This window comes from Chrysochloris asiatica, unplaced genomic scaffold (assembly GCF_000296735.1).
Source record: "Chrysochloris asiatica unplaced genomic scaffold, ChrAsi1.0 scaffold00246, whole genome shotgun sequence".
NCBI lineage: Eukaryota > Metazoa > Chordata > Mammalia > Afrosoricida > Chrysochloridae > Chrysochloris > Chrysochloris asiatica.
In genome coordinates, this window is record NW_006408764.1 from 3370030 (window position 1) to 3397475 (window position 27446).

The following is a 27446-nucleotide window of genomic DNA, read 5'->3' on the forward strand; positions in this document are numbered from 1 at the left end:
GATAAGAAAAAGAAACAAGGTTAAGCCACAGAGGGAAAGGAGTAGGTGAACACCAGCCTAGAATGAGAAAAAAAAAATCAGCACTGGTGGTAGTGGTAGTGGGGGTCCCACAGGGCATGGGCAAGGTTCACCCTTAAGTTTAATATAAGAGATAGGACTTCACACCTCCCAGACCCACATACTCTCAGTCTCTAAAAGGTCAGCTCTCTGGCACCTAATCTCAACTTTCTCCCTTTTAATTTCTCTTTTAAGGTTCATGCAGGGAGAAAATACACATGCTACATGTGCTTTTAAAAACCTGATTAATAAACACAGATTTAAAGCTTTCCCATTAGTCTAACTCAGACCTAACTGCTGTGGTCTCCTCCAAGTGTTAAAAATCAATACCAAAAAATAAAGCCCCGTTAAATAAAAGGTTAATTGTACAAAACAGAATAAAGATTAAACTTCATTCTCTGAACATGAGGTCACATTTTTTGTTAATTATAAAAAATTCCAAGTATCTACAAAAGTATCTAGGAAATGAACCCCATATACCCACCATCTAGTTCCAACATTAACTTGTGGCTAGTCTTACTGTATCTTTATCTCACCCACCCTCTAGCCTCCAGATTACTGTCAACTAAATCCAGATTAGCAAATATTTTAGGGTGCATTTCAATGAAAACTCTCTATGAAGTACTTAGTGTAATAGGCTAGTATAGCGCTTTAAGAATTCTAACAGGTTTGCAGAGGATGCCATATAGGCAGGATGACCACCATTTTAGCAAATCAAGGTCATTTCTAACAACCACAAGCAAAAAAAAAAAAAAAAACGCATGTGAGAGCTGCTGTCTAAAGAACTGCACAGTATAACTAAGCCATGTTTTGTTCAGGTTTGCTCAAATAATGTTCTCTTCTAATTACTGATTCTGTGAAGAAGCAAAGAGAGACCATCAAATACTAGCCAGACAATACCACCCAAGGACCATTCATTTCCAGAAGATGGACAACACAGAAGGTGTTACACGTTACTGACAAAGTCAAAGACTAATAACATGTTTCAAGACAGATTCTACCCCACTGACTTCCTTATCTACTCCTGTAATTAAGCTCAAAATACATTAACCAATTTTTATCTAAAAAACAAATCATTCTGTTTAGAATGGGCTGAAAACTTTGTCTGTTTCCTTCTCTGCCATATCCAAGCACCTAGAACAATGCATTAGTCAGTAGTAGGATCCACATCTAGGTTCACAGTCATCCTCCTTCAGGATTCCAGCAGGCACCAAGGTCTGCCAAGCCCTCAGGGAATACACAATCTGACAAAAGAAGCCAGACACACACCAGCTTCTCCAAGGAAATGAAAAAGGATAGAGGGTACTGAGGTCTTCTGTGAGTTATAAGACAGAAACCTTGACAAGAGGTTTGAGAATGAAAAAAAGAAGAGAAAAAAAAAGGCAAGCATATGGGCTAAGGAAAAGAGGAACAGGAAGGTATTCAGGCTGGATGGAGTCTGGAGAAGCCACTTCAAGTTCTTCCAAAGACTGAAGTAAGTGGTGCTTTTGCTGAATATGTTAGAAAAATACGAAGTGAAAATAGAAAAGGTTTTATTTATACCCCTACTCCACCATTTTTTAAAAAAAGTTTTTTATTGTGTTTTGAGAATTTACATAACAGATCATCAGGTTTGATTCAACAAATCATATACTTCGTTTCATCTCAAAGACTGCAATTTCCTCAATGTAACATCGCTGATCCCACTGATCTTCCCTTTGTTCCCATTTCTTCTTCTTTCCCAACTCTTCTGAACTTAGTCCTTTAGCAAATGCTGCCATTTTGATATCAAATGCTTGACCATTCTATGGTATGCCTTAACAATTCTTTAAAAGGTAGGTGAAACTTTTTCCTATATCTCCCAGCACCTAATCACCAAAAGATACTCAGGAAACACTTGTTTATTAGGAATCAACAAATTTAATTGAGAAATGAACAAAGAAAATTACCAATGAACAAAGAAAATTTTTAAAAAACACTTAAATGAAGGAATAAAATGCCAACCCCATTTCTCCATTCCCCTCTTCAGTCTTCTTATTCAGCGAGGATCTTCTGGTTGTTACAAAAATCACTGAGTACACCATAGCACTTTCTATGACCAGACTAAGCCTACTTATACCACCCATAAGGAGACCTGGTAGCACAATGTTTAAGCACTTGGCTGCTAACCAAAAGATTAGCAGTTCAAATCCACCCAGCAGCTCTATAGCAAAAAGACCTGGTGATTTACTCGCATAAAAATTACAGGCCAGGGCATCCATGGGGAAGTGCTACTCTGTCACATTGGATTGCTGAGTTAGAATCAACTCAATGGCACCTAACAACATACTACCCTCTAGCGCCTCACAACTTTTTAACATTTAAATTACTGTTAACGTCTCCTATGCTATTTAACTTTAGAATACTATTAACAAGACCACAGACTCATGCCACATGTTTGCTTTATATCTGAATCATGATTTCTGTGAATGTAGTTTCTCTGCTTTGCATGGAAATCCTGACCACCATTCCTCCTCATCCAATAAAAAAATTCTATTGCTTCTTCATCACAACTCTATTATCTTCTAGCTTCTTTATCCCATCTATTGCTTAGTAGTTATTCCATTCCTATGACTTAAAAAATCTTTTTTGGTTATCATTAAGATTTCATTCAAATTTGGACTGAACGTTTCTCAGGTCTATTGTATAGCTGGTATCTTGAGATGTTGCACTAGACTGCTAGGCTTATTCAACTACTTCTATATTTCTTAGCTTCTATTTTGACTTCCATCCTCAAGAAACTACTTTAAGAAAGATAACAAAGGAAGTATGAAGGGGCTTTGAAAAGTTCACAGAAATATGGAATTAAAAGATAAATATTTCTACAAACATTTAGAAGTCCCCCTTGTACATACTGGGAGTCCTTGAATGCCTAAAAACGAATTCGAGTTTTCTTTCGGTTTTTCTGAAATCTCAGCAGCAGTTCTAGCAGATTTTTATCCTAATGGACCAAAGATAGGCCCTTTCATTCATGAGGAAGATTGCACCCCTCTTAGAAATTTTATCGTGTTTGAAATATTTGCTTCCCTTCAGCTTCTGGTTCTCATTTCTCAGAAATTCTATGAGATGCTGGATATCCTGGATGAACTCTCTGTATTTTTTTTTCACACACATTTTTTTTCCTTGCATTTTGAATTAATATATTCAGAGATTTTCATGGTTTTATCTTCTGATTAACCCACAGAATACTTTTTAACTTGGCAAATCTACAATTTGTCTCCAAGAGTGCTTTTTAACTGATTGTTTTTTCCTCATGGCATTTTTGATTGCTTTATGGATGCCACATTTTGAATACTTTAGAGACTATTAAGGTGTGCTTTAAAAAAATAATAATAATCTTCTGATCTCTTTTCAGTTTTTTCATTTTGCATGTTTTCTTCAAATGTCAAGTGATTCTTGGTTAGCTACTTCCAGGTAACTAAAGAGAGTCACAATAAACTGATATATACTACAATGTGGATGAGCCTCGGATATGTTATGCTAAAGTGAAAGAAGACACCAAAGGGCACAAATTGTTGGATTCTATTTATAGGTGATATTTCCAGAATAGGTAAATCCATAGAGACAGAAAGTAGATTAGTAGTTGCCAAGGGGAAATAGGGATGACTATTTCTTAATAAGCATGGTACTTCCTTTTAGGACTAGATGGAGGTAATGGTTACCTAACACTGTGAAAATTCTAAATGCCGCTAAATTGTACCCTTACAAATAATTAATTTATGTTCTATGAATATTATTTCATTTTCAGAACCTGTGAACTGATAAGTCAGAGGTAGCCGTTACTCACAGTCCCACAAATGATAAATGAGATTGGTCAAATCTCACATTTTAAAGGGCATATTACTTCCCATTTCTTACAAATAACCATTTTTTGTTTTGTCTAGAGAACAAATGTGTACCAGTTGGCTGTTACATACCCAGATCTTTAATGAATTCCCCCATTTGCAAGCACACTTTTCTCTCCCAGCATTTGTCAAACTGAAACCCACAGCCTCTTCAAGGGTGTGCTAGACAAACTGACTTTCATGTGCAATGATGTTCCCTCTGTTCTCTCATATGCCAATCCTTACCCCATTCTCTTTGTTACGATGAGATGATAACATTTATAAGTCTTTATGTTCATTTTCATGTGGAGGGAGGGAAATGACAACGTATGTGTTAAGATTTGATATGTTCGCTACAATGCTGTCAAACTATCCACATTGTATTTGATTGCACCATAAGTCATCTTTACAGAGCAAAATGGACATGCTAAGAACCCACTTTCACCTTTATCATCAATGAAATATGAAGTTGCATGCAGACATCAAAATGATTTCTGGAAACCTAGCCAACTTCTAAGTACAGTTTGGCAGTTAAAACCCTACTCCTACTGTGGTTACGAAACCAGTACACTGACTGTTGAACACACTCTTTCAGCAACCAAAGAAAGTAAACACTTCTCCCCTCATTTCAATAAAAATGAGCACTTGAATTATTTCACAACTGTTTTGTGGACATTTACAGGAATAGAATGTGAAATGCCTTGATCTTACTCCTGAAGATTCTATTTCATTAGGCCTGTATAAAGTTCAAGTTTCTTTATTAGAACTGCCAAAATGACTCTAATGTACATCCCAACCTGAGAACCATTCATTTGTATGGTAGCATGTATCCGAGAGGTGAACATTAGGTGGTGTTCATCTGAGAGATGGCTTCACAGAAGCACTCTGACAAGCATTTTCTGTTTATGTATAATAGTGAACCTTAGAAGTTAAATTATGAACTTTTACATTTACTGAGGTGGGCCTAAATAGATCAACTAGAAACAACACTTAACTAAGAATATAACATAATAGGCATGTTACGTTATGATTAATATGTTAAGAAATGCCACCTGGGTAGCAAAAATAATTAAACTCTTGACTGATAGCTGAAAGGATGGCAGTTCAAGTCCATCCAGAAGTGCCTTGGAAAAAAGTCCTGGAGATCTACATCCAAAAGGTCAGAATCAATAGGTTTGCTTTTGTTGTTGTTCCTTAATATGCAAAGAAAAAAAATCTATCTCAAAGAGTTCATGTGCTGTCTTATAAACAGGCAATTTCCAATCTGTGTAAATACATTCCAAGAAACACATATAAAAGAGGTACAGAGGTTGAGAGTGACCAACTTTGCCTGGGGGGGTGGGGAGTCGTGAAGGGCTTCATGGGAAGAAAACAGTGGGATTAACTCAAATTTCCTGGTAAGCAAGTAAGATCAGGAAGCCTAGTTTGATGGCACTGGTGTTATATTTTATAAAAGGAGGCAAGGCTATCTGTGGATTCTGGGAAATGATGGTGAAAACATTAAAGAGACTGGTAAATGCTTAAAATTGGGCAAAGAGATGAGAGCACTCAGACTTTGTACTGTTCAAAAAAGAGAGCAATTTTTCCAGGCAGAGACCACCCATTGCTGGTAACAGCTCATTCTATTAAGAGCTCCAAACAAACGTCTCACTCAGCCTGTATATATTTTTCTCTACTTATGGCAGCTATGAGTCAGAACTGACTTGATGACACTTAACAAGAACAACAGCATATGGTTCGTAATTTGTGGTTACCACTGTGAAACTATTTCTCATGTTTATAAAGGCTCATGATCTTTCAAACAAAAGGGCATATGACATGGGAATGTAAAGGTAGACATTTTGTAGCACGGAGGGGAGTGATTAACTTTGCAGTCTAGGAGCGGAGGTCCCTGGAACTATCAAAGGAGAAGAGCGGAGAGCAGGACCCTACCCAGAGAAGCAATGAAGCCAGAGATGGAGGCAGAGACGATGACGTGGAGAGATGGAGCAACTGGGGACTCTAGACCCAGAGGGAGACAGGCTGTGTGCTGACGACCAGGGGGCAGGCTTGCAGGGTATACCCTTTGGTTGGCTGATGATGCATGGAGGGGACTGTAACCATGGCAATAAAACGATATACAATAAGATGAATGTAAAATGAATGTTCTCCCATGTAAACTATCACATAATTCACAATAAAATATTTTTTAAAAAGGGGGGGGCATATGACATAAACTTAAACGTCAGTTTAAGTAATAAAACCATGGAGTTTAAGTAATAAAACTTTGGTAGCACAAGCTGGCACCCTTTCCATTATCTCATTCCTCACTTCTATCAAATCTTGCCTACAACTCTTTTCTCTTTTGGACAGACTAGTCTAATTTCAAGGAGCTTTGGTAATTCAGTGGTTAAGTGCTCCACTGCTAAACAAAGGGTTGGTGAATCCACCAGCCACTCTGTAGGAGAAAAGATCTAGTGATCTGTTCCCATAGGATTTCAGCCAAGGATACCCTATGAGGCAATTCTATTCTGTCCTATAGGGTCACAATGAGTAGGAATCAACTTAATGGTACACAACAGTAACTTAATTCCGTATATATTCCCTAGAAAAGCAGGGACAAAGACAAAGTCAAAAAAAGGGGAAGGGACAAGAACTCCCAAATCAACTAAACAGTCCAGTAAATAGAGCTTTCTACACAAGCACAAGACCAAACCATGCAGGTGATCAAAAATGTACAAACAACAAACAAGCTATGTCCTTCTATATCCTTTTTCTAGCCCCCATTCTAAACTCATTTTGTCAATTAATTAATTAATTAATTTTTAATTAGTGTAAGGAGCTCTAGTAACGTAGTGGTTACCAATCGGGCTGCAAACGTTAAGGTCAGTGGTTCGAAACTACCAGCCGCTCCGCACGAGAAAGATGAGGCTTTCTACTCCCGTAAGGATTTACATCCTTGGAAACCCTGTACAGGGTCGCTATGGGTCGGAACCGACTTGACGGCACTTAACAACAACAACAACATAGTAGCATAGTGGTTCTGAATCAGGCTGTGAACTGCAAGGTCAGCAGTTCGAAACTACCAGCTATTATGTGGAAGAAAGATGAGGCTTTCTGCTCCCATAAATATTTACAGCCTTGGAAACCCTGTACAGGGTCGCTATGAGTCAGAACTGACTCCACGGCACTTAACAACAACAACATACCCACAGAAAAGGGCACCAGAAGCTCTGGATGAGGGTAAAAGGATCCAAAGAAATCAGACAGCTACTCAGCATACAAACACTTAGTATTACTAGGCCCAGCTTGAAGATATTTCCATGAGTAAGGAAAAAACAAAAAAAAAACAAATATTACTTGGTTACTTAACGAACATGTAAATGAATAAAAATTACATGGTCTTAAAAAATTCAGCTATACTAGAAAAACATGAGAGTCAATCAAAGTGTTCAAATCACCCCCGGCTCCACCATGTGCCTGGCTATAGGTTAGCACTGTGGGTTAATGTGCCAGACTGCAAAGTCAGCAGTTCAAGATCACCAGCTGCTCCTTGGAAACTCTATACAGGGTCACCATGGGTCAGAACCGACTCAAAGGCACTTCACAACAACAAACAACGACAGATAGTGGGGAGGTTTGGGCAGTGTCTGTCAGTATTGTTGCATTTCTAGCAGGGTACTGCCACTAGGATAGTGACCCACTCAGACACTCCCAAGACAGGAGGTGCTCATGAATTGTGCCGTGTAAGGCTCACCCTTCCAACCTCTGAAATAGCTGAGTGTATAGTAACTTTGGGATCCTGGGTAACTTTGAAAAGCACCCCAAAGGACTGATTCAAAGGGCTCCAAATGGCTTCAAGGTAGGAAGGGGAACTAAATTACAGCATTAGAAAGAATATGATGGTTTGAAATCAAACGTTCATTTATGACCTGCATAACCTTAACAAACCTATTAAATGTCCTACAAACATTTTAATCGACATAGAAAGTTATCAGAAAAGCCGACTGAGAACTGTGAAAGTGGTACATTTATCACCATGTATAAGGAGCTCTGGTAGCGTAGTGGTTACGAATCAGGCTGCGAACCGGAAGGTCAGCAGTTTGAAACTACCAGCTGCTCTGCGGGAGAAAGATGAGGCGATCTGCTCCCGTAAAGATTTACAGCCTCAGAAACCCTATTCAGGGTCGCTATGGGTCGAAACCGACTCAACGGCACTTAACAACAACAACAACAACAATAAGGGGAATAGGACATTTTTTATAAAGAATGGAGTTTGGTTGGGGAAAAAATTTAACACAGAAATCAAGTTGTTTTGAACACAGGACTACTAAGACTGCACTCAGAGACAGAAGCCCTGAAAATTCATTTATTATTCATCTTCAAAAGAGGAAAATGATCTACAGTAAAAACATTTATAATAAACAACTTAGTTCTCCAATGTTATCTAGGGAACAGCCTATCTGGGGAAGGTTTGAGATGTTAAGTATTGAATAGGCTCTCATCTGCTAAAGAAGTTCAAAAAACCTATATCATTCCTTTAATAGCAAAGTCCTGATATGGCGCTATAGGATAAGCACTGGACTGCTAACCACAGGGTTGACAGTTCAAACCCACCAACCGCTCCTTGGAAACTATACATTCACCTTGAGTTGGAACCAATATAACAGCACTTAACAACAAGAGTGAAGATGTTTCAGGCTACATTCATGATCTTCTAAACGCTGTTCCCTTTTACCTACACATTAGTCTGTCACTCCAATCCAAAAAATAACCAACCGTTCCACCCCAAGTACATCACCCTGGACTTCTGTTCCCTGCACTGCCTACCCTTCAACTTCACCTTCAAGGTTCTCTTGCCTCAAAACAAAGCTCAGATACATCTAAGCCAAAGTGGCCTACAAGGGTGCTTTACAAAGTATGTGAAAAAATAGATTTAAAAGATAATGGAATCTTTCCATGGAATTTTTTAAGCATCCTCATACTTCTTTTCCCTCCTGAAGGAGCTCTGATAGCATAGTAGGTATGAAGTCAGGCTGCTAACCTAAAGGTCAGCATTTTAAAACTACCAGCTTTCGGCTGGTATATAGCCAGGGAAACCCTATACAGGGTCACTATGAGTCAGAACTGACTCCACTGCATATAACCACCACCTGAAACAATTGGGTGGGACCTTCAATGATTATTTTTCCTCTCCTGCATACAACCATAACAAATAGCTGAGAGACAAAGAATTGGCTAGCAGGAAATAACAACTGATCCATTACCAACCTAAGAAAGCAGGCTCCCCCATAGTTGGCTCTGTCTGAGTCTACCACAGCTGAGTCCATTCTGAAGCAGCTTGTTAGCAAACACCTCATGAATACCATAGCATAGTTTTAATAGGATTTACTGAATAACTGACAAAAATCTTCTTTGCTAACCACAGTATCTTTTGCAATAAAAATCTGTTCTTGTTGGAAAGGGACTTTCTTTCTCATATGTAACAACACAGTAATTTTTTTCACAAGTTACATATAAAAATAAGTATGGCATGCAAAAAAGGGTAACTTTGTTTTCTTTAAAGATTCACCCAGTCACCACAAATATCTATTTATCAGAGATTTTCCCTCTCCCTCCAACACATGTTACTCAGTAATCATCTGATCTCTCACAACTACTCCATTTACGTAAAATGACAGTTCATGTTTTGCTACTACATATGAACACCAACAGTTTCCCTTAATAACAGATAAACATTTATTTATCTGATTTTCCAGGCACCTTCCTTTCTCCAGATCTTACTAATGAACTATCCCAAGACACACATAGGAAGCTATCCCTCTGACAGCAGTTCTCACTAAATCAAAAGTTCAACGTCCCAGATTCAAATTCTAAAAGAAATAAAAGGCTCAACTTTAGGTTATACCACTGCTCATCTATGGGCAACTGCTAGCACACAGCAAAACAACACAGACATGACGATCAATGATAAACAGTATGATGATGCATGAAGTAAATTAGGATTGCAGAAAGACAAGTGGGTGACTATCACTATTAACCCCACTCTCAGACACATAATAGGGAGTCTAGAGTTGCCAAAGCACCTGTGAACACTATTCTATAAACTCCGCTTTTGAAATATTCTGTTCCACCCTCAAATAACATTAATTACAAAAATAAAAACAATGCTGGTTGCTAGGACAAAGTTGTTTAACAGCTAGCTTAGAAGAAAAAGGTTGAGTAATTCTTTCTGTTTTGCTCCTAATCACACTGCTTTTGCCTAGACTCTTAAAACACTAGAGTACCTTTTGTTGTTGTGAAGTGCCATCAAGTCAATTCCGACCCATAGAGACCCTGTATAGGGTTTCCAAGGAGCAGCTGGTGAGCTTGAACTGCCAACCTTACAGTTCAAACAGCTTTACCGTCTGGCACATTAATCCACAGAGCCACACCAGGACTCCAGAGTCACTTTATATGCAGTCAAATCACCAAAATAACCAGGACCCTTGCTGCCCAGATCCAAAAAGGAAATGGCATTAGCACTCTTCAGTGAGGTCCAGGAATGAAAAAATATATGTCTTCTACCATCATTTAAAGGAGCTCTGGTAGCGTAGTGGTTACAAATCGGGCTGCAAATCGCAACATCAGCAGTTCGAAACTACCAGCTGTTCCACAGGAGAAAGATGAGGCTTTCTGTTCCCTTAAAGATTTACAGCCTTGGAAACCCTGTACAGGGTCTCTATGAATCGGAACTGACTCTACAGCACATAACAACAACACAACCATCATTTAAAGGAGCCCTGGTAGCATAGTGGTTTACGAGCTGGGTTGCTAACCACAGGTAAGCAGTTCAAATCTACCAGTTCCACAAAACAAAAAGATGAGGCTTTCTGCTCCTGTAAAGATTTATAGCCTCAGAAACTCAAAAATAGGGTCCTAGGACGGCAAACAACTACCACTACCATCATTTAATAGTGTCACGGTAGTGCAATTGTTAAGCGCTTGGCTGCAAACTGAAAGGTTGGTATTCGAACCCACCCAGTTACTTCATGGGAGAAAAAGGCCTAACAATCTGCTCCTTTCAACACTATAGCCTAGGAAACCCTGTGGGGTAATTCTACTCTATTATACAGAGTTGCTATGAATTGACTCGATGGCACACACCACCATCACTGCATAAATTTTTATGGATTATCCTCCTCTTTAGGACTCCGAGTATGGCACTATAGGATCAGCTCTGGACAGCAAATCGCAAGGTCACCAGTTCAACTGCACCAGCTGCTCCTCAGAAACCCTATACAGTGATGCTGTAAGTCAGAACTGACTTGATGGAACTTAACAACAACAGTTCTCCTCTTTGCCCTTTTTTTGTTGTTGTTTGTTAACCCTTTCCCTATTTTAACTTTGTTCCATATTTTTACTCCTACATCTCTCTTCTAAGTTACTCCTGCTTCTTCTCTTCTTGGTTTTGATGACAATGTCCTTCCATTATAGTAGAGAAGGATATACAGCAAGGACTAGGGAACCTGGCTCATACAAACAGCAGAAGCTGACCCTACAATAGCAGTAGTTACTGTCATCAAAACCCACAATTATCCAAGAATTACTTAATAACTACCAAGAACGAACAATGTCACAAGAATGATGGGGAAACAGGGTATAAGGCAGTTTCTGCCCTCCAGGTACAGACAATCTAGCTGGAGTGAAAAGGCAGAACAATAAAAAGTAGTCAGAAGACTAGTACATGATAGCTTGCAAATGGGCTGTAATGTTCAGGCAATAAGACTACAGTAGTGCATCCAAACAATTCAAACCAGTTCAGGCATAGGTGAGGAAGCAAATCTGGAACAGATTTTAATTTGTTAAGATTTGGGATGATCTAGAATGATAACTAGAATGGGAAAAATTACAGGTCAAAGTTTGGGAAAGGCAGATTCAGAAAAAACATAGTGAGCACTTTCAGGATCCTGATAAAAGAGACTGAATTATCAACAGAGGACTGTGGAGAGTGACACACATTCAAAGCGGCATGGTTTGTGCTGTGTCACTCTTTCCCACTTTGCTCAAAATCTGACTGACAAGAGATTCGGTTGCTATGGGACATATCCACTGCCCGTATTTTCATATACACCATATGCATGTCTATGAGTATGTCATACTATGGTGATTTTCATGTTGCTGTAGTACTGTAGGAAGCTGTACCATCAGGATCATCCATGGTAGATAGGGTTCAGTGGAGCTTCCTGACTAAGACAGACTAGTAACAAGGAGAGGCAGACTACTTTTGAATGTTAAGCCACTGAAAATTTTATGAACAGCGACAGAACACTGTTGGAAAGCATTCAAAACACAACTAGGGAAGAGCTGCCTCCTCAAAGTAGAGGTGACAGTGATGACATGAATGGAGTAAAGATTTTGAGACCTACATTAGCTGATAGGCCACAACTCAAAATGAAAAACAAATGCAAATATCCATTAATAATCTGAACATGGAATATATGATGTATGAATCTATGAAAATTGATTGTTGCTGTTCAGTGCCGTTGAGTTGGTTCCAACTCATAGCAATCCTGTATAGGGTTTCCAAGGACTGATTGGCGATTTTGAACCACAGACCTTACAGTTCAAACTTATCGTATAGCGTCACACCAGAACTCCCCTAGGAAAATTCAAAGCTGTCAGAAACGAAATGGAACACACAAAGATCAATATCCTAAGCATTAGTGTACTGAAATGATCTTGTATTGGCCTTTTTGAATCTGACAATCATATGGTCTACTATGTTAGGAAAGACAAATTTAAAAAGAATGGTTTCATATTCATCAGCAGAAAGAATATTTCAAGATGTATCTTAAATTACAATGCTATCTGTGATAGGATAATATCCATATGCATACATGGAAGATTTAATACCACTATTATTCAAATGTATGCACCAACCATTGAAGCCAATGATGATGAATTCTACCAACTTTAACAGTCTGAAATTGATCAAACACGCAGTCAAGATGTAGTAACAATTCCTGGTGACTGGATGAGTATGTGGGAAACAAAGAAGAAGGATCAAGAGTTAGAATAAATGCCTTGGTGATAGAAATGATGCTGGAGATTGCACGAGATGGTGGAAAGGCTCAGTATCTTCAATCAAAACAAGGTAAGCAGCCAACTGTGGAACAGACCATCAATTGCTCCTATACAAGTTCAGGCTGAAGCTAAAGAATTAAAACAACTCTACAAGAGCCAAAATATGACCTTGAGCACATCCCAATTGAATTTAGAGACCGTCTCAAGAACAGACTTGTTGCATAACACACTAATGACCAAAGACAGAAGAGCTGTGGAATGACTTCAAGAACATCATACAGGAATAAATCGAACAGTCATTAAAAAAGCAGGAAAGAAAGACAAAGATGGGTGTCAGAACAGATTCTGAAACTTGTTCCCCAGCACAGAAAAGCTAAAACAAATGGAAGAAATGAGGAGAAGTTTAACAGAAAAATTTCAAAGGGCAGCTTGAGAAGACAAAATCAAGAATTACAATGAAATATACAAAGACCTGGAGTTAGAAAACAAAAAGGGAAGAACACACTAAGCATTTCCCAAGCTGAAAGAACTGAAGAAAAAATTCAAGTCTTAGTTTTCAATACTGAAGGATTCCATGGGAAAATACTAATGATGTAGAAAGCATCAAAAAAAGATGGAAGGAGTGCAGAGAGTCATTCTACCAGAAAACAAGGGTCAATGTTCAACCATTTCAAGAAATTTTATTGCTGCTGTTAAATGCCATTGAGTTGGTTCCAACTCATAGCAACCTTGTATAGGGTTTTCAAGGAGCGGATGGTGAGCTTAAACCCCCAACTTTACAGTTCAAACAAACTTTGTATTCCAGCGTATTAACCCACCAATATTAATGAAGGAAGAAGTCCAAACTGCGGTGAAGGCATTAGCAAAAAAACAAATCATATTTTGGCTCTCAAGGAATTGATGGAATACAAATTGAAATCTTTCAACAAAGTGATGCAGTACTGGAGCCACTCACTCATCTATGCCAAGAAATTTGGAAAACAGCTACGCAGCCAACCAACTGAAGGTGATCCATGTTTGTGCCTATTCCATAGAGAGATGAAATGTAATGTGGAAACCATTGAATAATACTATTAATATTGCATGCAAGTAAAATTTTGCTGAAGATCATTTGAAAATGACTGTAATAGTACATCAACAGGGAACTGCCAGAAACTCAAGCCAGATGTGGAACTAGAAATACTGCTGACGTCAGATGGATCCTGGCTGAAAGCAGAAAATACTAGAAAGATGTTTATATGTGCTTTACTGACTATGCAAAGGTTTTAGACTGTGTGGATCATGACAAGCTATGGATGACTGCAAAGAATAGGTATCCCAAAACACTTGGGTGTACTCATGAGGAATCTGTACACAGACCAAGAGACAGTCGTTCGAATAGAGCAAGGTTCAACAATCAGGAAAGATGTGCATGACGTTTGTATCCTTTCACCATACTTATTTAATCTGTATGCTGAGCAAATAACCCAAGAAAAGCATAGCATCAGAACTGGAGCAAAACTCATTAACAATCTGCTGATGATACAACCTTGCTTGCTGAAAACAAAGAGGAATTAAAACACTTACTGATGAAAATCAAAGACCACAGTCTTCAGTATAGATTGCACCTCAATATAAAAATAAAAATCCTCACAAGACCAGTAAAAAACATGATAAATGGAGAATACACTGAAGTTGTCATAGCTTTCATTTTGCTTGGTTCCACAACTAACACTCATGGAAGCAGCAATCAAGAAATCAAACAATGTATTTCATTACGCAAATCTGTTTCACAAACCTTTAAAAAATGTTTAAGAGCAAAAATACCAGTTTAAGAAGTGAGGTGTGCTTGACCCAAGCCATGATATTTTCAACAGACTCAAATGCATGTGAAAGTTGGACAATGAATAAGAAAGGCCGTAGAAGAATGGATACATTTGAATTATGGTGTTGGAGAAGAATATTCAATGTACCATGGACTGCCAAAAGAACAAACAAACTGGTGTTGAAAGAAGTACAGCTAAAATGCTCCTTAGAAGTCAGGATGACCAGAGTTCATCACTCATACTTTGGACATGTTATCAGGAGGGACCAGTTCCTGAAGAAAGACATTATTTTTGGCAAAGTGGAGGGTCAGAGAAAAAGAAGAAGACCCCAACAAGATGCACTGGCACAGGGGCAGCAGCAATGTACTCAAGCGTAACAAAAATTGTGAGGATGGCATAGAACCAGGCAGTGTTGTGCATACGGTCACTATGAGTCCTAACTGACTTGACAGCACCTAACAACAGCAACTTGTTTTTAAATCAAAGATTACATTTCCAGCAGGGCTTCATTATGGTTTACCCTAATTTTAAAATTTGAGTGAGCTCTATTCTGGTTGCATTTTCTCTAAACTTGAAAGAACATGTTGGAAGCTCTGGACTGTTTTCTAGAAGCTCTTGAGGTTCACCAAGGAAAGCATAAGTAACAATGAAGGAACACTATAAGGAGGTAAAAGGGAAGATTTCCAAGGGACTGATCATATAATGAGGCCTCAAAAAAGTCTAAGGAAAAATTCCATTATCTATAATTCCATTTTTCCTTGAACTTTTTGAAGTCCCATCGTATTTCAGCCTAGTAAGAAAGAAGGATGGCACCTTCTTTAGCAGTGCTATAAAATCTATGCAGAGAATATGACAAACTAGAATTTCTGTGCATAGATAGGACCATCCTGACAGGCTTGGTTAATTGGCACTACTATCTAGCATCTAACTGGACAATATGATTAAAGTAAAACAATTTGGGACCCAGTTCCTTTTTTCTATCTAGGAAATGCTCTCTGAAATGACAGTAGTTCTCTTATAACAGATAGCATAAAAATCCCAAACCCAGAAGTTCCATGGTTCCCACTCCCCAGACAGAATTTTATACTGAGTATAAAAGGAAGTCTACATCACTCCTAAAGAATAAGTCACAAGAATATCTGTAGCTTTCAACTTACAGTCAGCTGCTAACAAAGCCTTGGCAAGGCACTCTGAGTATCTAAATCCAAAGTACTAGGTTAGCTTTTGCTGACCACCAGGGTGAAAAAACCGTGAACTAGTAGAAGAAACATTTATAAAAATGATGTATAGTGTATCTTAGTTATTTTCACTTAAATAACAACAAGATAAATTGTTTGAAATTATGCCTATATGCCCTTGACCTTCAAGTTGAGCAGATAACAAAATCCATATAACAGTTCATTAAGGAAGATCAACAAAAACAGTGAAAAGAAATGTCCTCACTTTCACAGAATGGCTAATGTTAGAGGAGAAGGAAACATGCTGGAACGATATATAAATGACTATAAAAAATGCAAATAGCAAGGGCAGTAATTGTCCTGAAGTGCAAGAATTAAAAGTAAGATTCTTGCTGGAATAGCCAATTCATTCTTTTAAATTCTTACATTTACCACTTAACCCATTAAAATCAATGAAACACAAATTATGAGAATCAGTTTTACTTAGATATTGCTAAGATGTTCTCTATCAACATTAGGCATTAGTCATCAGTCCATGAAAACAAATTAACTCATCAGCCCAGAGAGACATATTATTCAGGGCAAACCAGGGGGATGGATATGGTTATTCTCAGTCACTCAAACATGGTTGTATAGAAGATGGTAAAGATTCTAAAGCTTACCACATCTTACGTCAAAATGTCATAATACTCAATTTTTGAAACAAATGCTAGTGCGTGCAAATCTGCCACTGATTAGGCATTTCTGGTTTATCTTTGCAAAATCTACCCCACCTTTTAATTCTTATTAATTTGGGAATTCAGGGCCTTAAAAGATTTTGTATTTGAAAACAAAGTAAATACAGCAAATGATAATAATATATACTTATTTTGTTTCAAACTACAGGATCATTCAATCACTCTCAAAGAGTCACTAGCTAACAACATTCTTAGATTTGACTGGGGGGAATTAACACATAGAATCGGCAACACGGCTCACCTTCAGCACAGAGGCTAAGCTGGTCATGTGTTCGTTGAGGGCACCCTCAGACTCCTTGTAGGTCAAGCAGGTAAACTGGTACTCCTCAGGATCAAAGGCATCGGCTCCCTGCTGCTCCACATCAGTGGCTACTCCCACATAATAGTCCTCTATGTCCCCAGGGTCCTCATCTTCCTCCTCTTCCTCCTCCTCACAATTTGGATCATAGTCCTCTTCGTTGCTGTCAGATCCCTGACTATTCATGTCCACAGACATCTTAGCATACAGTAATGTAGTAGATCAGGAAAGTAGTTTTTTTTCCCCTCCCCCTAAACTTTACAGCTTTCTCAAATGCATTGGTGTTTATGTCTTCTAAGAAAAGAAGAGAAGAAAAAAAGTGTTACTTTTCTTCCTTGAGAAGTTATAACAGAAACCATTCATGAAGAATCAAAATGGGAAAATACTGGCCGTACTCCAACTATGTTGTTGTTGTTAAGTGCCATTGAATCGGTTCCAACCCATAGAAACCCTGTATAGGGTTTCTGAGGAGCAGATGGTAATCTTGAACTGCCAACCTTGCAGTTCAAACTGACTTTGCAGTCTAGTGCATTAACCCACAGTATCACACTATGGCCTATTCCAATTCTGATTTCATATTGGAAACCTCAATAAAATTATCCCAACAGACTTATCAAAGGGAAACTTCCTCTAAGAGAGCAGAAGTGGCTTATGATGCACTGGTAACTTCACATGAAAGACATGGTCTAAAAGGGCAATGCTGTCTGCACCATGTCAAATAGTCAAATTCCCATGGATCTGTCCTTCCATGGGACAGTTCTTATGGGAGAAGCACATCTCCACAGGTGGCTGCCTACACACCTAAGGTTTAACTAACAATATTTAAAATTTCCTTAACACCATGTGGCAACAGTTTTAAAGGGTTTTACTGACCTTCTAAAAGTAATACCTAAGAGGCAAAAAAACTGATACAACAGTGAAGGAACAATATAGATAATTTTGCCTTAGCAGGATCAAGTCTAGGGAAAACCGGACTCTATGTAGGATGAAGAAACAAAAAAGTTCAAATCAAACCAGCTACTGATAATCCTCATAGATAAAAAATTTTACTCAAATAAACAAAAAGAGAATATGAGTCGAGAAAGCAAAAGTCACAAATTCTAATCTTATCTCAGAGAAGAGTTTGGCAAATACCCATTAACTTATCTTCACAAGTACTATATTTCAAGTAATCATTTGCAAAGAATATACCCTAGTGATTTCTATCTAAAAAACAGGACCTTAAATGCAGGAGCATTTAGGTTAAACAGTACAGAAACAATCTACATTACAAATCTGGGTTAAATACAAAATTAAATACAGAATCTATTTGAAACAATCTCTCTTTTTTTTTTTTTAAATAAAAAAAGCAATCATTATCTAAACAAAGATTAAGAATCAAAGTATATAGAGTATGTAACCAGCCTATAAGATGAAAGAGTCACCTTTTTTATTATTAATATTATAAATATATTGGTGGCTGTTTTCTATATTAACCATAATGCTCAAATAATAATAATAATAAATACATTAATGATAGAGCACAATATAATATTTGCAGTTTACTTTTAACATTTAACAATTTGTTTAATATGGTGACAACTATCTAACCACAACCAAACTTAACTATAGTATTTTTCCTTTGGAAGAAAAAGTTCATCTCTGAATTAAAAATACCTGTAACTCTTGAAGATCTGTCAGGAAGATGGCATCCAAATAGTCTATGTCATATGATTTCCATCTAAAATGAAAAGAGAGAATTACAGTTATATTTTTAAACTGGTACTGTGCTGTTGCAAATTTATTTAACAAACACATTTTAAAGGACAAGTAATAAGGTGCTAGAGAAACTATTAAATTCATTATATAAGCATACATTTCAATAGAATTCCTCATATCATAATTACATTGACAAGATCTATTGTTGTTGTTATGAAGTGCCATTAAGTTGGTTCCGCCCCATAGCGACCCTGTATAGGGTTTCCGAGGAGCAGCTTGTGAGCTTGAACCACCAACCTTGCAATTCAAACAGCTTTGCAGTCTGGCACATTAACCCACAGCACCACACCAGGGCTCCACTGACAAGATTAATATAACCTTTTAAAAAAATATTTAAAGTAAGGAGTTCTGGCGTAGTGCTGTAGGATAAGCATTTGACTGCTAACCATAAGGTTGATGGCTCAAATCCACCAGATGCTCCTTGGAAACATTATATAGCGTTGCTATGAGTTGGAACCAACTCTACAGCACTTAACAGCAAACACAAATTCAAAGTAAACAATTAACAATAAGTCAATCAGGGTACTGGTGATGGAAATGGGCATCCAATTACTTTTCCTGATTTGAAAGTCCATCTCCTTACTCATAACCTTCATAGTCCTTAAATTAATTGCCACCATGTCCATCTGGACTCCTACTATGGCACTGTAGGATAGGCACCACAAGATTGACAGTTCAAACCCACTAGTCACTCCTCAGAAACCCTATACAGGGTTGCTATGAGTTGGAACTGACTCAACAGCCCTCAACAACAATTTCTATCCTAAATGCTACTTAAAAGTTGACTAGGTGTTTCTTGTTAAGCCTTTGTTGGGTATGAGGTCCTATGTGATTCTGAGCTCCCACCCCAGAATCTTCTGAGGTAACACATTCCCACTTGAAAAGACATGCAGACCATCACAGAATGGCTAAAGGGCCAGAAGATATTTCTTGAATCAGCAGGAAAAAAGACTGTTTGGCTGTTAGAAAATCAAGCAAGCTGTTTTGTTTTAGAGCCATTAAAGCAATAAAAGTCAGCCCATCAGGGTAAATTCCCTTGTAAGACTGGAACTCAAAGGGAACACAAGAGAAGTTTAGTAAGCTCACTTGGAACTCCTGAGCCCATGGACATGGACCTATTCACCCTCAATTGACTGTGAAGCGTCCAGTTGGTCTGAAATGGGGCGAGGCATGCAAGAACTCCCAAACTTATAGATAATACCCATTTGACCTAGCTTGGATGGCTAGCTGACCTGAACTCAATCAGATTACGATAAATAAGTTTGATTCAAGGAGCAAGCATGAATTGCTACAATTTGATGAACTAGACCTTTGCTTATGGATTTCATTGCTCAAAACTCCAACCTAAAAGGAAGGATTCTTCAAATCAAGGATCAAGCTTGCCTCCTTAATATACTGGGTTGATAGGGAACTGCAACTTAAGATATTGGCTATCAACAATGGGGCTATAAAGGTACAAAGTGGCTGGTTTACAAGTTTTCATGAGTGTGCTTAGTTTCAGAATGAGGGGGGTAAGGTAGAATCCCTACTAAACAGTTTTCCTCTTTTCCAGATAGGTTTAGTGAAAGGGGATGAGAGATAATAAAGATAGGATTTTATGATTCAATTATAATTGTTAATTGCAATGATCCCAACTATTAATGTACATACAGGATGTCTAACTAAAAGGGGGAGTAGTTAATCTTTCATTTCAGAACAGAGGACCCTGGGACTATCAAAAGGGAGGCGCATGAGGGAGCCTGGGATCCTAATCAGAAAAAAGGCGACAGCAGAGATGGTGGCAGAGCATCAGAGATAGAGCAGCTGAGGACTCTAGATCCATGGACTGAGAAAGGCTGTGTGCCTGAAGGCAAGAGGCTAGCTTGCAAAAGGTATCCTTTGTCAGAGGTCAACCAGAAGTAAAAAGAAAAGGAAAAAAAAAAAAAAAAAAGTATTCTCATACAATTTGATGAACTTGACCTACACCTATGGAAGCAGTAGCTCAAAAGAGGGAACAAGTACTTACAGCAAGAATCATTCCCACCCCCATCCATACACAGAGTAGACAGGGATGGGCAACTTGGACATTGGCTACCCAAAATGGGGGGCGGGGGTTACACGGCAAGAAGTGACTGGCTTACAAGCTTTCAAGAGGGGACCTAAATCCAGAGGGCCTGGAGGAAGGTAGACTCTCCAGCGAGTAGTATTCAATCTGACTAGGCGGGGCTGATGCAATGAAATGCAGACGGGTCTCTTGTGATACAATAGTGAATATCAGGACTGTTTGTGAGGGTTTGAAATGTAAAGGTAGAGGTTTTATAGCAAGGAGGGGAGGGATTAACTTTTCAGTCTAGGAGTGGAGGTCCCTAGGACCATCAAGGGAGAAGAGCAGAGAGCAGGACCCAACCCAGAGAAGCAGTGATGCCTGAAATGGAGCCAGAGATGATGACTTGGAGCGATGGAGCAGCTGGAGACTTTAGATCCAGACCCAGAGACGGAGAGCGACTGTGTGCTGAAGACCTGGGGGGTATGGGGCAAGGATTGCATGGAGGGCATTGTAATCATGGCAATGAGAGGCTATACGATAGAATGAATGTAAAACTAATGTTCTCCCATGTAAACTATCACATAATTCACAATAAAACATTTTAAAAAAAAAAGGTATCCTTTGGACATTTAAACAAATACACATTTTCTGTTTTGTATATGTACATCAAAAAAACAAGGGGTGAGCAGGAAACAGAGGTAAATACTGTTAACTGATAGTACATGTAGGGGATTGCAATCATTGCAATGAAACAAAATATGATTTGTTGAATGTAAAACTGGTAATTTGCCTTGTAAACTTCCACTCATTTCACAATAAAACTTTTTTTTTTAATTCATTTTTTAAGGGAAATGGTAAATTGACTTCAAAGTACACCTTTTTTATAATCACCTCTAAATGTAGCAATTAAACAATTACAAAATAATGCTAGTATTTCAGATTTCACTTAACTCATGAAAAAATTATTTTCAAATAAATGTCCCCAAAAGGATAGCAATACTAACACCATTTTCCATCTCTCTCGTGACATCCACCAGGGCCATTTGTTTTCTCAGGAAATACATATTTCACTATCCATTACTAAATTAAGTACTACTTGTTCTTACTCTGAAATTTTATTTCTACCTGTTTTATCCTTTAGATTTACTTGGAAAACCAGAGTTCTTAACTTCCAAAAAAATACTTCTAACATGTTAAGTGACACAAAATTGGATCCAACTCATAGTGACCATGTGTTGGGATTCCAAGTAGCAACTGGTTGGTTTGAACTGCAGACTGTGAAGTTAGCAGTCCAGTGCTTATCCTACAACACTACACTAGGTCTTTAAACATAGACAGATAAAAACTAAACAAAAATCAGAATAGAAACAATGATTGTGGAAGATTATTCCTAAAACTGTGGGAGAACAATTTTTTTTTTTTTTCCTTTGCAAGTAATTTTGTGTAAGATAGTGTCTATAGGACAAATAGAATCCATTAATATTGTTCTGTTGTTGTTATGGGCTGTGGAGTTGGTTCTGACTCATAGCAACCCGGTACAGGGTTTCCAAGGCTGTAAATCTTTACGGGAGCAGAAAGCCTCATCTTTCTCCCATGAAACAGCTGGTAGTTTCGAACTGCTGACCATGAGGTTCACAGCCTGATTTGTAACCACTACGCTACCAGAGCTCCTAGTGTACAAAAATTACTAACAATTATTTAATTTCACATCAGACTCATACTCATTTATCTTCAGAACCTAAAAGTGATTATCTACTATCTATCACCTTCTTACCAATGAGGAAGTTCAAGAAGATTAACTAACTCCCCAGAATTACACTAGTGGCAACCAGTCAAGGCCACCGTCAGATCCCCACCGTACCCTAAACCGACAGGATTTCATAAGCCCCATTATTCTCCCTGTTACTGGCCACAAACTTACTCAAAGACCTTCCAGAATCACACCAAGAGAAAAGTGCATGCTTTTCACATTCTCTAGACTAAGAGTTTTAGCCCACAGAATTCTCACTAATCCTAGCATTCAAGGAGCATAAACTCCAGGCTCCTCGAAAGGAAAGAAAACTCCATTTCATATATACTGGGCATTCTAGGTTCAGAATTAAATACGAGTAAAAACTTAATTTTTTTGTCTTTTCAAAATTAAATCCCTGTAATCTACTTGAAAAAATGTTGGACTTGCTCATGATATTCAATATTATCTCTATGTTCCAGACAGAAAAAGTGCGCTAGAAATTATTTTCCCGCCAAACTTATGTGTTCAGAGGACCAGACACCCACTAGGGCTGCGTAGGGGGTGGGGGTGGGGGTAACTAAATACATCCAGCACTAAATGATCATTCCCGAAGTCTACATCTATGAATGAAACTACTCAACACAAAAATATGAATCAGCAACTTGGTTTCAAAATCCCACACTTTAGTATCTGTGCTGTCCAATATAGCAAATGTAAGAGACAAATAGCTATTTATATTTTTTAATTTTAAGCTTGAATAAAATTTAAAAGATTCCCAGTCACTCTACCCACATCAAAGGCTCAATGGACACGTGTGGCGGGTGGCTACTGTTCTGGACAGCAAAGTTACAGAACATGTCCATCAGTGCACTAAGTTCTGTGGGACAGAGCAATAATCACAACAGTGGCAAAGTCGTCCAAGAACGCCTGGGCCTCTCCCGCGGTTACTTAGCGTCAGCCGACCCGGCAGCGGTGCTCCTGGACTGCATGTTGCTCCCGAAGCGCTGCATAATCCTGGCACTCCGCACAGACGGGAGGGAGGCTCACGCGCAGAGGGAACCCTTCACAAGCAGGCGTTAGCGAGCCGCGCGGGTGGCGCCGAGAGTGCTCACAGCGATGACTCAAGTGGGAAGCCCCGAAGACGGCGCGTTTCTTCGGGCGATCCTGGCGGGAAGGGCCCAAGTGCGCCGGGGCCGGTCAGTCAGAACAGCTGGCCTCCGACCTCTCGGCCAGCTGAGGCGGCGGCGGGAGGAAGAAGGGCAGAGAGACACCGGACGTCCGCTTGCTTCGGTGACTATCTCCTGTCACCCCTCCACACGATCCTGGACTCTGAGCAGGCGGCGGGGCGGGCGGGGAAGGAAGGGGTCGTGTACCAGCGGCGGGGACGCCGGAGCCTCGCGGACGGCGGCGAGGGCGGAGTCCCGGCCAAGCCGGGGAGGCCAGCGGAAAGGTCTCCCCTCCGCCCGTCGGCCCGTCGCGGTAAACAAGGCCGCGACGCACACTACGCACTTACCGGGAGCCGCGACCCCGCGGCCGCTGATCCCGGGCAGGCCACGCAGGGTCGAGCAGAACCAGAGGGATCGGGTTGAGGCAAGGCGGTGGCGGAGGGAACGGGCCGACGCCGGTCGGTGCCCGCGTTGCTTCCTCCGGAGGAGCCGTCCCCAGAGCCCCGGAAGTGTTTGGCGTGGATGCGTCACTTCCGGCTCGAGGTCGGTGTGCGGTCGACCCGAGTTGCCACTGGTACGTCAGTAAGACTGTCTCCTTGCTGCTCCGTGCTTTGGATTGTGGCCCGACGCTGGTACTCTCGGCGCTGATGGCTACTAGAGTCAGCGGAGGATTCGGTGTAGTAGTGGTCAGCATTACCTCACGCATCCGCCTACGACGCCATCTGGGATATTTTTAACCATCGCGCTTCTGATTTCCTCATTCTAACTGTTGTACTCCGATGTCAGGCAAGGAGATCACATCCTGGAGTAGGTAGGGTAGAAACGTTGTTTTTAGCCGTTGTCTAGTCGGAGGGGAGCTAAGCCTTCGGATAAGCGTGACAGAGCTAGGAATCTTGGTCTCGTCTCCGACGCGGTCTCTGGCTTCTGCCTCGGCCTTCTTTGCTGCCCACACCCCTATCTTCTGTCTCTGTCTCACCGACTGCATTTTAACTCACTTAATGCACAGTTTCTCCTAGATTTCTAGTCTTTCTCACAATATAGGAGATTCCACTGTGACTTCCAAAACTTTCTAAGACCTGTTGCCAGTGTTATGGATAAATGGAGCCACAGAGCCATACCCAGATTGCTGCTGTCAGACAGTGAAAACATCAGTGCGAATCTAGTGATACCAGAGAGCTTCCCCGCTGTGTATAGCTGTAGATAGCAACCCAAACCATTTACACCCATACGGGAATTGTATATGTGCTGGCAGTTAAGCTATTTATGTACCCTGAACTCTCTTACATAGTTTTTGCAAGAAATATGATTTTCAGCTTCCAGTTTAATTCTGAGCAAGTACCTAAGTCAGATGCAACGAACTACAAAAGAAGTCCAAAATTAATTGTGAATTTTGTATATTAGCAACATGAAAACCTATCTACTATAATTTGGTATACTTTTTTACTGTTTTGACAAAACATATCCATTTAAATTCTTGAGGATAGTTCTACTAAAGAGCCTAATAAATATTTCTGCAAATTAAGTCTGAAATAGAAGCTCTCACTTTGGGTTACTGGGAATAAATCATCACTGGACTTCTGATGTGGCACTGAACTGGGAACCACAAGGTCGGTAGTTCAAACCCTTCAGCTGCTCCTTGGAAACCCTATACAGGGTTGCTGTGAGTAGAAATGGCACTTAACAACAACAAAAGTGCACAGAAGCAGGATGGCCAGATTCGTCTGTCCTACTTCAGACTTGACTGTCAGGAGAAACATTATGTTTGGTAAAGTGGCGGATCAGCAAAAAAGAGGAAGACCCCCCCCCCAGCAAAATGGGCTGGCACAGTGGCAGCAACAGTGGACTCATAAGTAGCAACAGTTGTGAGGATGGCGCAAGACCCAATAGTGTTCTGTCAGTGGATAGGGTGACTATGAATTGAACCTACTAACAACAATGAATAGAAAGAAAACAGCCTTTCTATAGAATTCTTGCATTTGCAGACTAGGGAATAAGGGCACTCACATATAAAAGTGCATCCATGCCTATATTGTGTACTGGAATCCTTAGGCTTTGCATCATCTTTATTTATTCTCTCATTTGACTGTTGTTAAGTGCCATTGCCATTTCTAACTCAAAGATCCTCTACAGGCTTCTGAGGAGTAGAATATAAATATAAAACTGATGATCTGCTCTGTAAACCTTCACTCTGTTCACAATATAAAATTTAAAAAGACCTGGATATCCAGCAAGATGGCAGACTAGGCAGACACATTACACATACCCTCTACAACAAAGCTGTTGTTTGTTGTTTAGTGCCATCAAATCATTTCCAACTCAGAGTGACCCTGAATAGGGTTTCTGAGGAGCAGCTGGTGAGTTTGAGCTGCCAACCTTGCAGTTCAATGCTTATCCTATAGCACCACACTAGGACTCCAAAGATATTTAGGTTCAGAAAGAAAACTGATCTCCCCCTTCCCAGTATGGTGCTATGGGGTTAATGTGCTGGACTGCAAAGTTGTTTGAACCCCAAGGTTGGTGGTTCAATCTCACCAGCTGCCCCTATGGATTAATATGGGTCGGAACAGAGTTGATGGCACTTAACAACAACATCCTTCCATGGGACTCCTGGTATGGCACTGGACTTCTAACCACAAGGTCGGCAGTTCAAACCCACCAGCTACTCCTTGGTAACCCTATACAGAGTCACTATGAGTCAGAGTTGACGCGACAATAACAAAATACCTTCCAATGATACAGGAGACCAATTTAACAGACACAGAGGACAATCCTGGAACGCTGAGCTTCAAAGGAAAGGTTAGAGAAGTAGATTGAATACCTATTGGCAGGGGACACTTAGAAGGGGAGGTGAAAGAAGGAGATTGACTGAACAGAATGCTGGCCAGACACAGCTCAGTCATTTGAAGTTTTTAAAAACAGCTCTGGAGAGACAGATGGCAAAATGACGGCACAGATTCACACAGGCGATGGAAAAGGTGCAAATTCTTCTTGCTCTCTACACTCCTCTGGATAATAGAGGTACGGATGGTCTCTACCCTCATCTACTGTCTGAATTGCCTGTATCAACCCAGTACATTGAGAAAACAAGCTTGATCCTTGATACAAAGAATCCTTCCATTTCGGTTGGAATTATGGGTTTTTCTCTCATAATATTTGTTTGGTTGTAGTACATCCTTGTATATTTCTTCCTGAGAGGCCCATGGGTAGCAAACCTGAATTTTTCATTGTATGATTGACGCTCTTGTTCTTGTTTACTCTCACTTTAATCCTAGTTTGGCTATAAGTAGGATTCTAGTTTCAAATTATTTAACCTCAGATCTTGTTACATTCTATTGTTTTTACAAGTGAGAAGTCTGATGTGTTCTGATTTTTGTTCCTTTGCTTGATAGCTTATTTTTTCCTCTCTGAAAGCTTTTAAGATTCTCTTCTGGAAATGTGCCTTCAGTTCTGAAAAAGTTCCAGATGTACCTGCTGCTATGAATTGAATTTTGTACCCCAAAAATATGTATTTTAAATCCTAACCTCTATGCCTATGGCTATGATCTCATTTGAGAATGGGTTTTATTAAAACACCATATCAATGTAGCAGATGTTTCAGGTCAATCATAAAAAGAGCACAATAGGCGAAGCTAATGAAAGGAAATACAGATGAGTAACTCGTGAGACTGTAGTGAATAATGCTTATCAGGACGGATTATAAGGGTTGGAAATGCAAAGGTAGACGTTTTGTAACAAGGAAGGGAGTGATTAATTCTCCAGTCTAGGAGCGGAGGTCTCTGGGACCATCAACGGAGAAGAGCCA

General features: G+C 39.6%; 1 protein-coding gene across 1 annotated transcript in view; it reads right to left on the bottom strand.

The window, feature by feature from the left end:
• Positions 1-24142, bottom strand: part of ARIH2 (ariadne RBR E3 ubiquitin protein ligase 2) — a 69586-nt gene extending 45444 nt beyond the window's left edge. The window contains exons 1-3 of the mRNA XM_006873625.1: positions 23992-24142; positions 18619-18682; positions 16906-17256 (exon numbers count right to left, since the gene is read on the bottom strand). Of these exons, the coding sequence (XP_006873687.1) occupies positions 16906-17160 (255 nt within the window). The 5' untranslated portion in view covers positions 17161-17256; positions 18619-18682; positions 23992-24142. The remainder of the gene's footprint in view (positions 1-16905; positions 17257-18618; positions 18683-23991) is intronic.
• Between the last annotated feature and the right edge of the window lie 3304 nt (positions 24143-27446).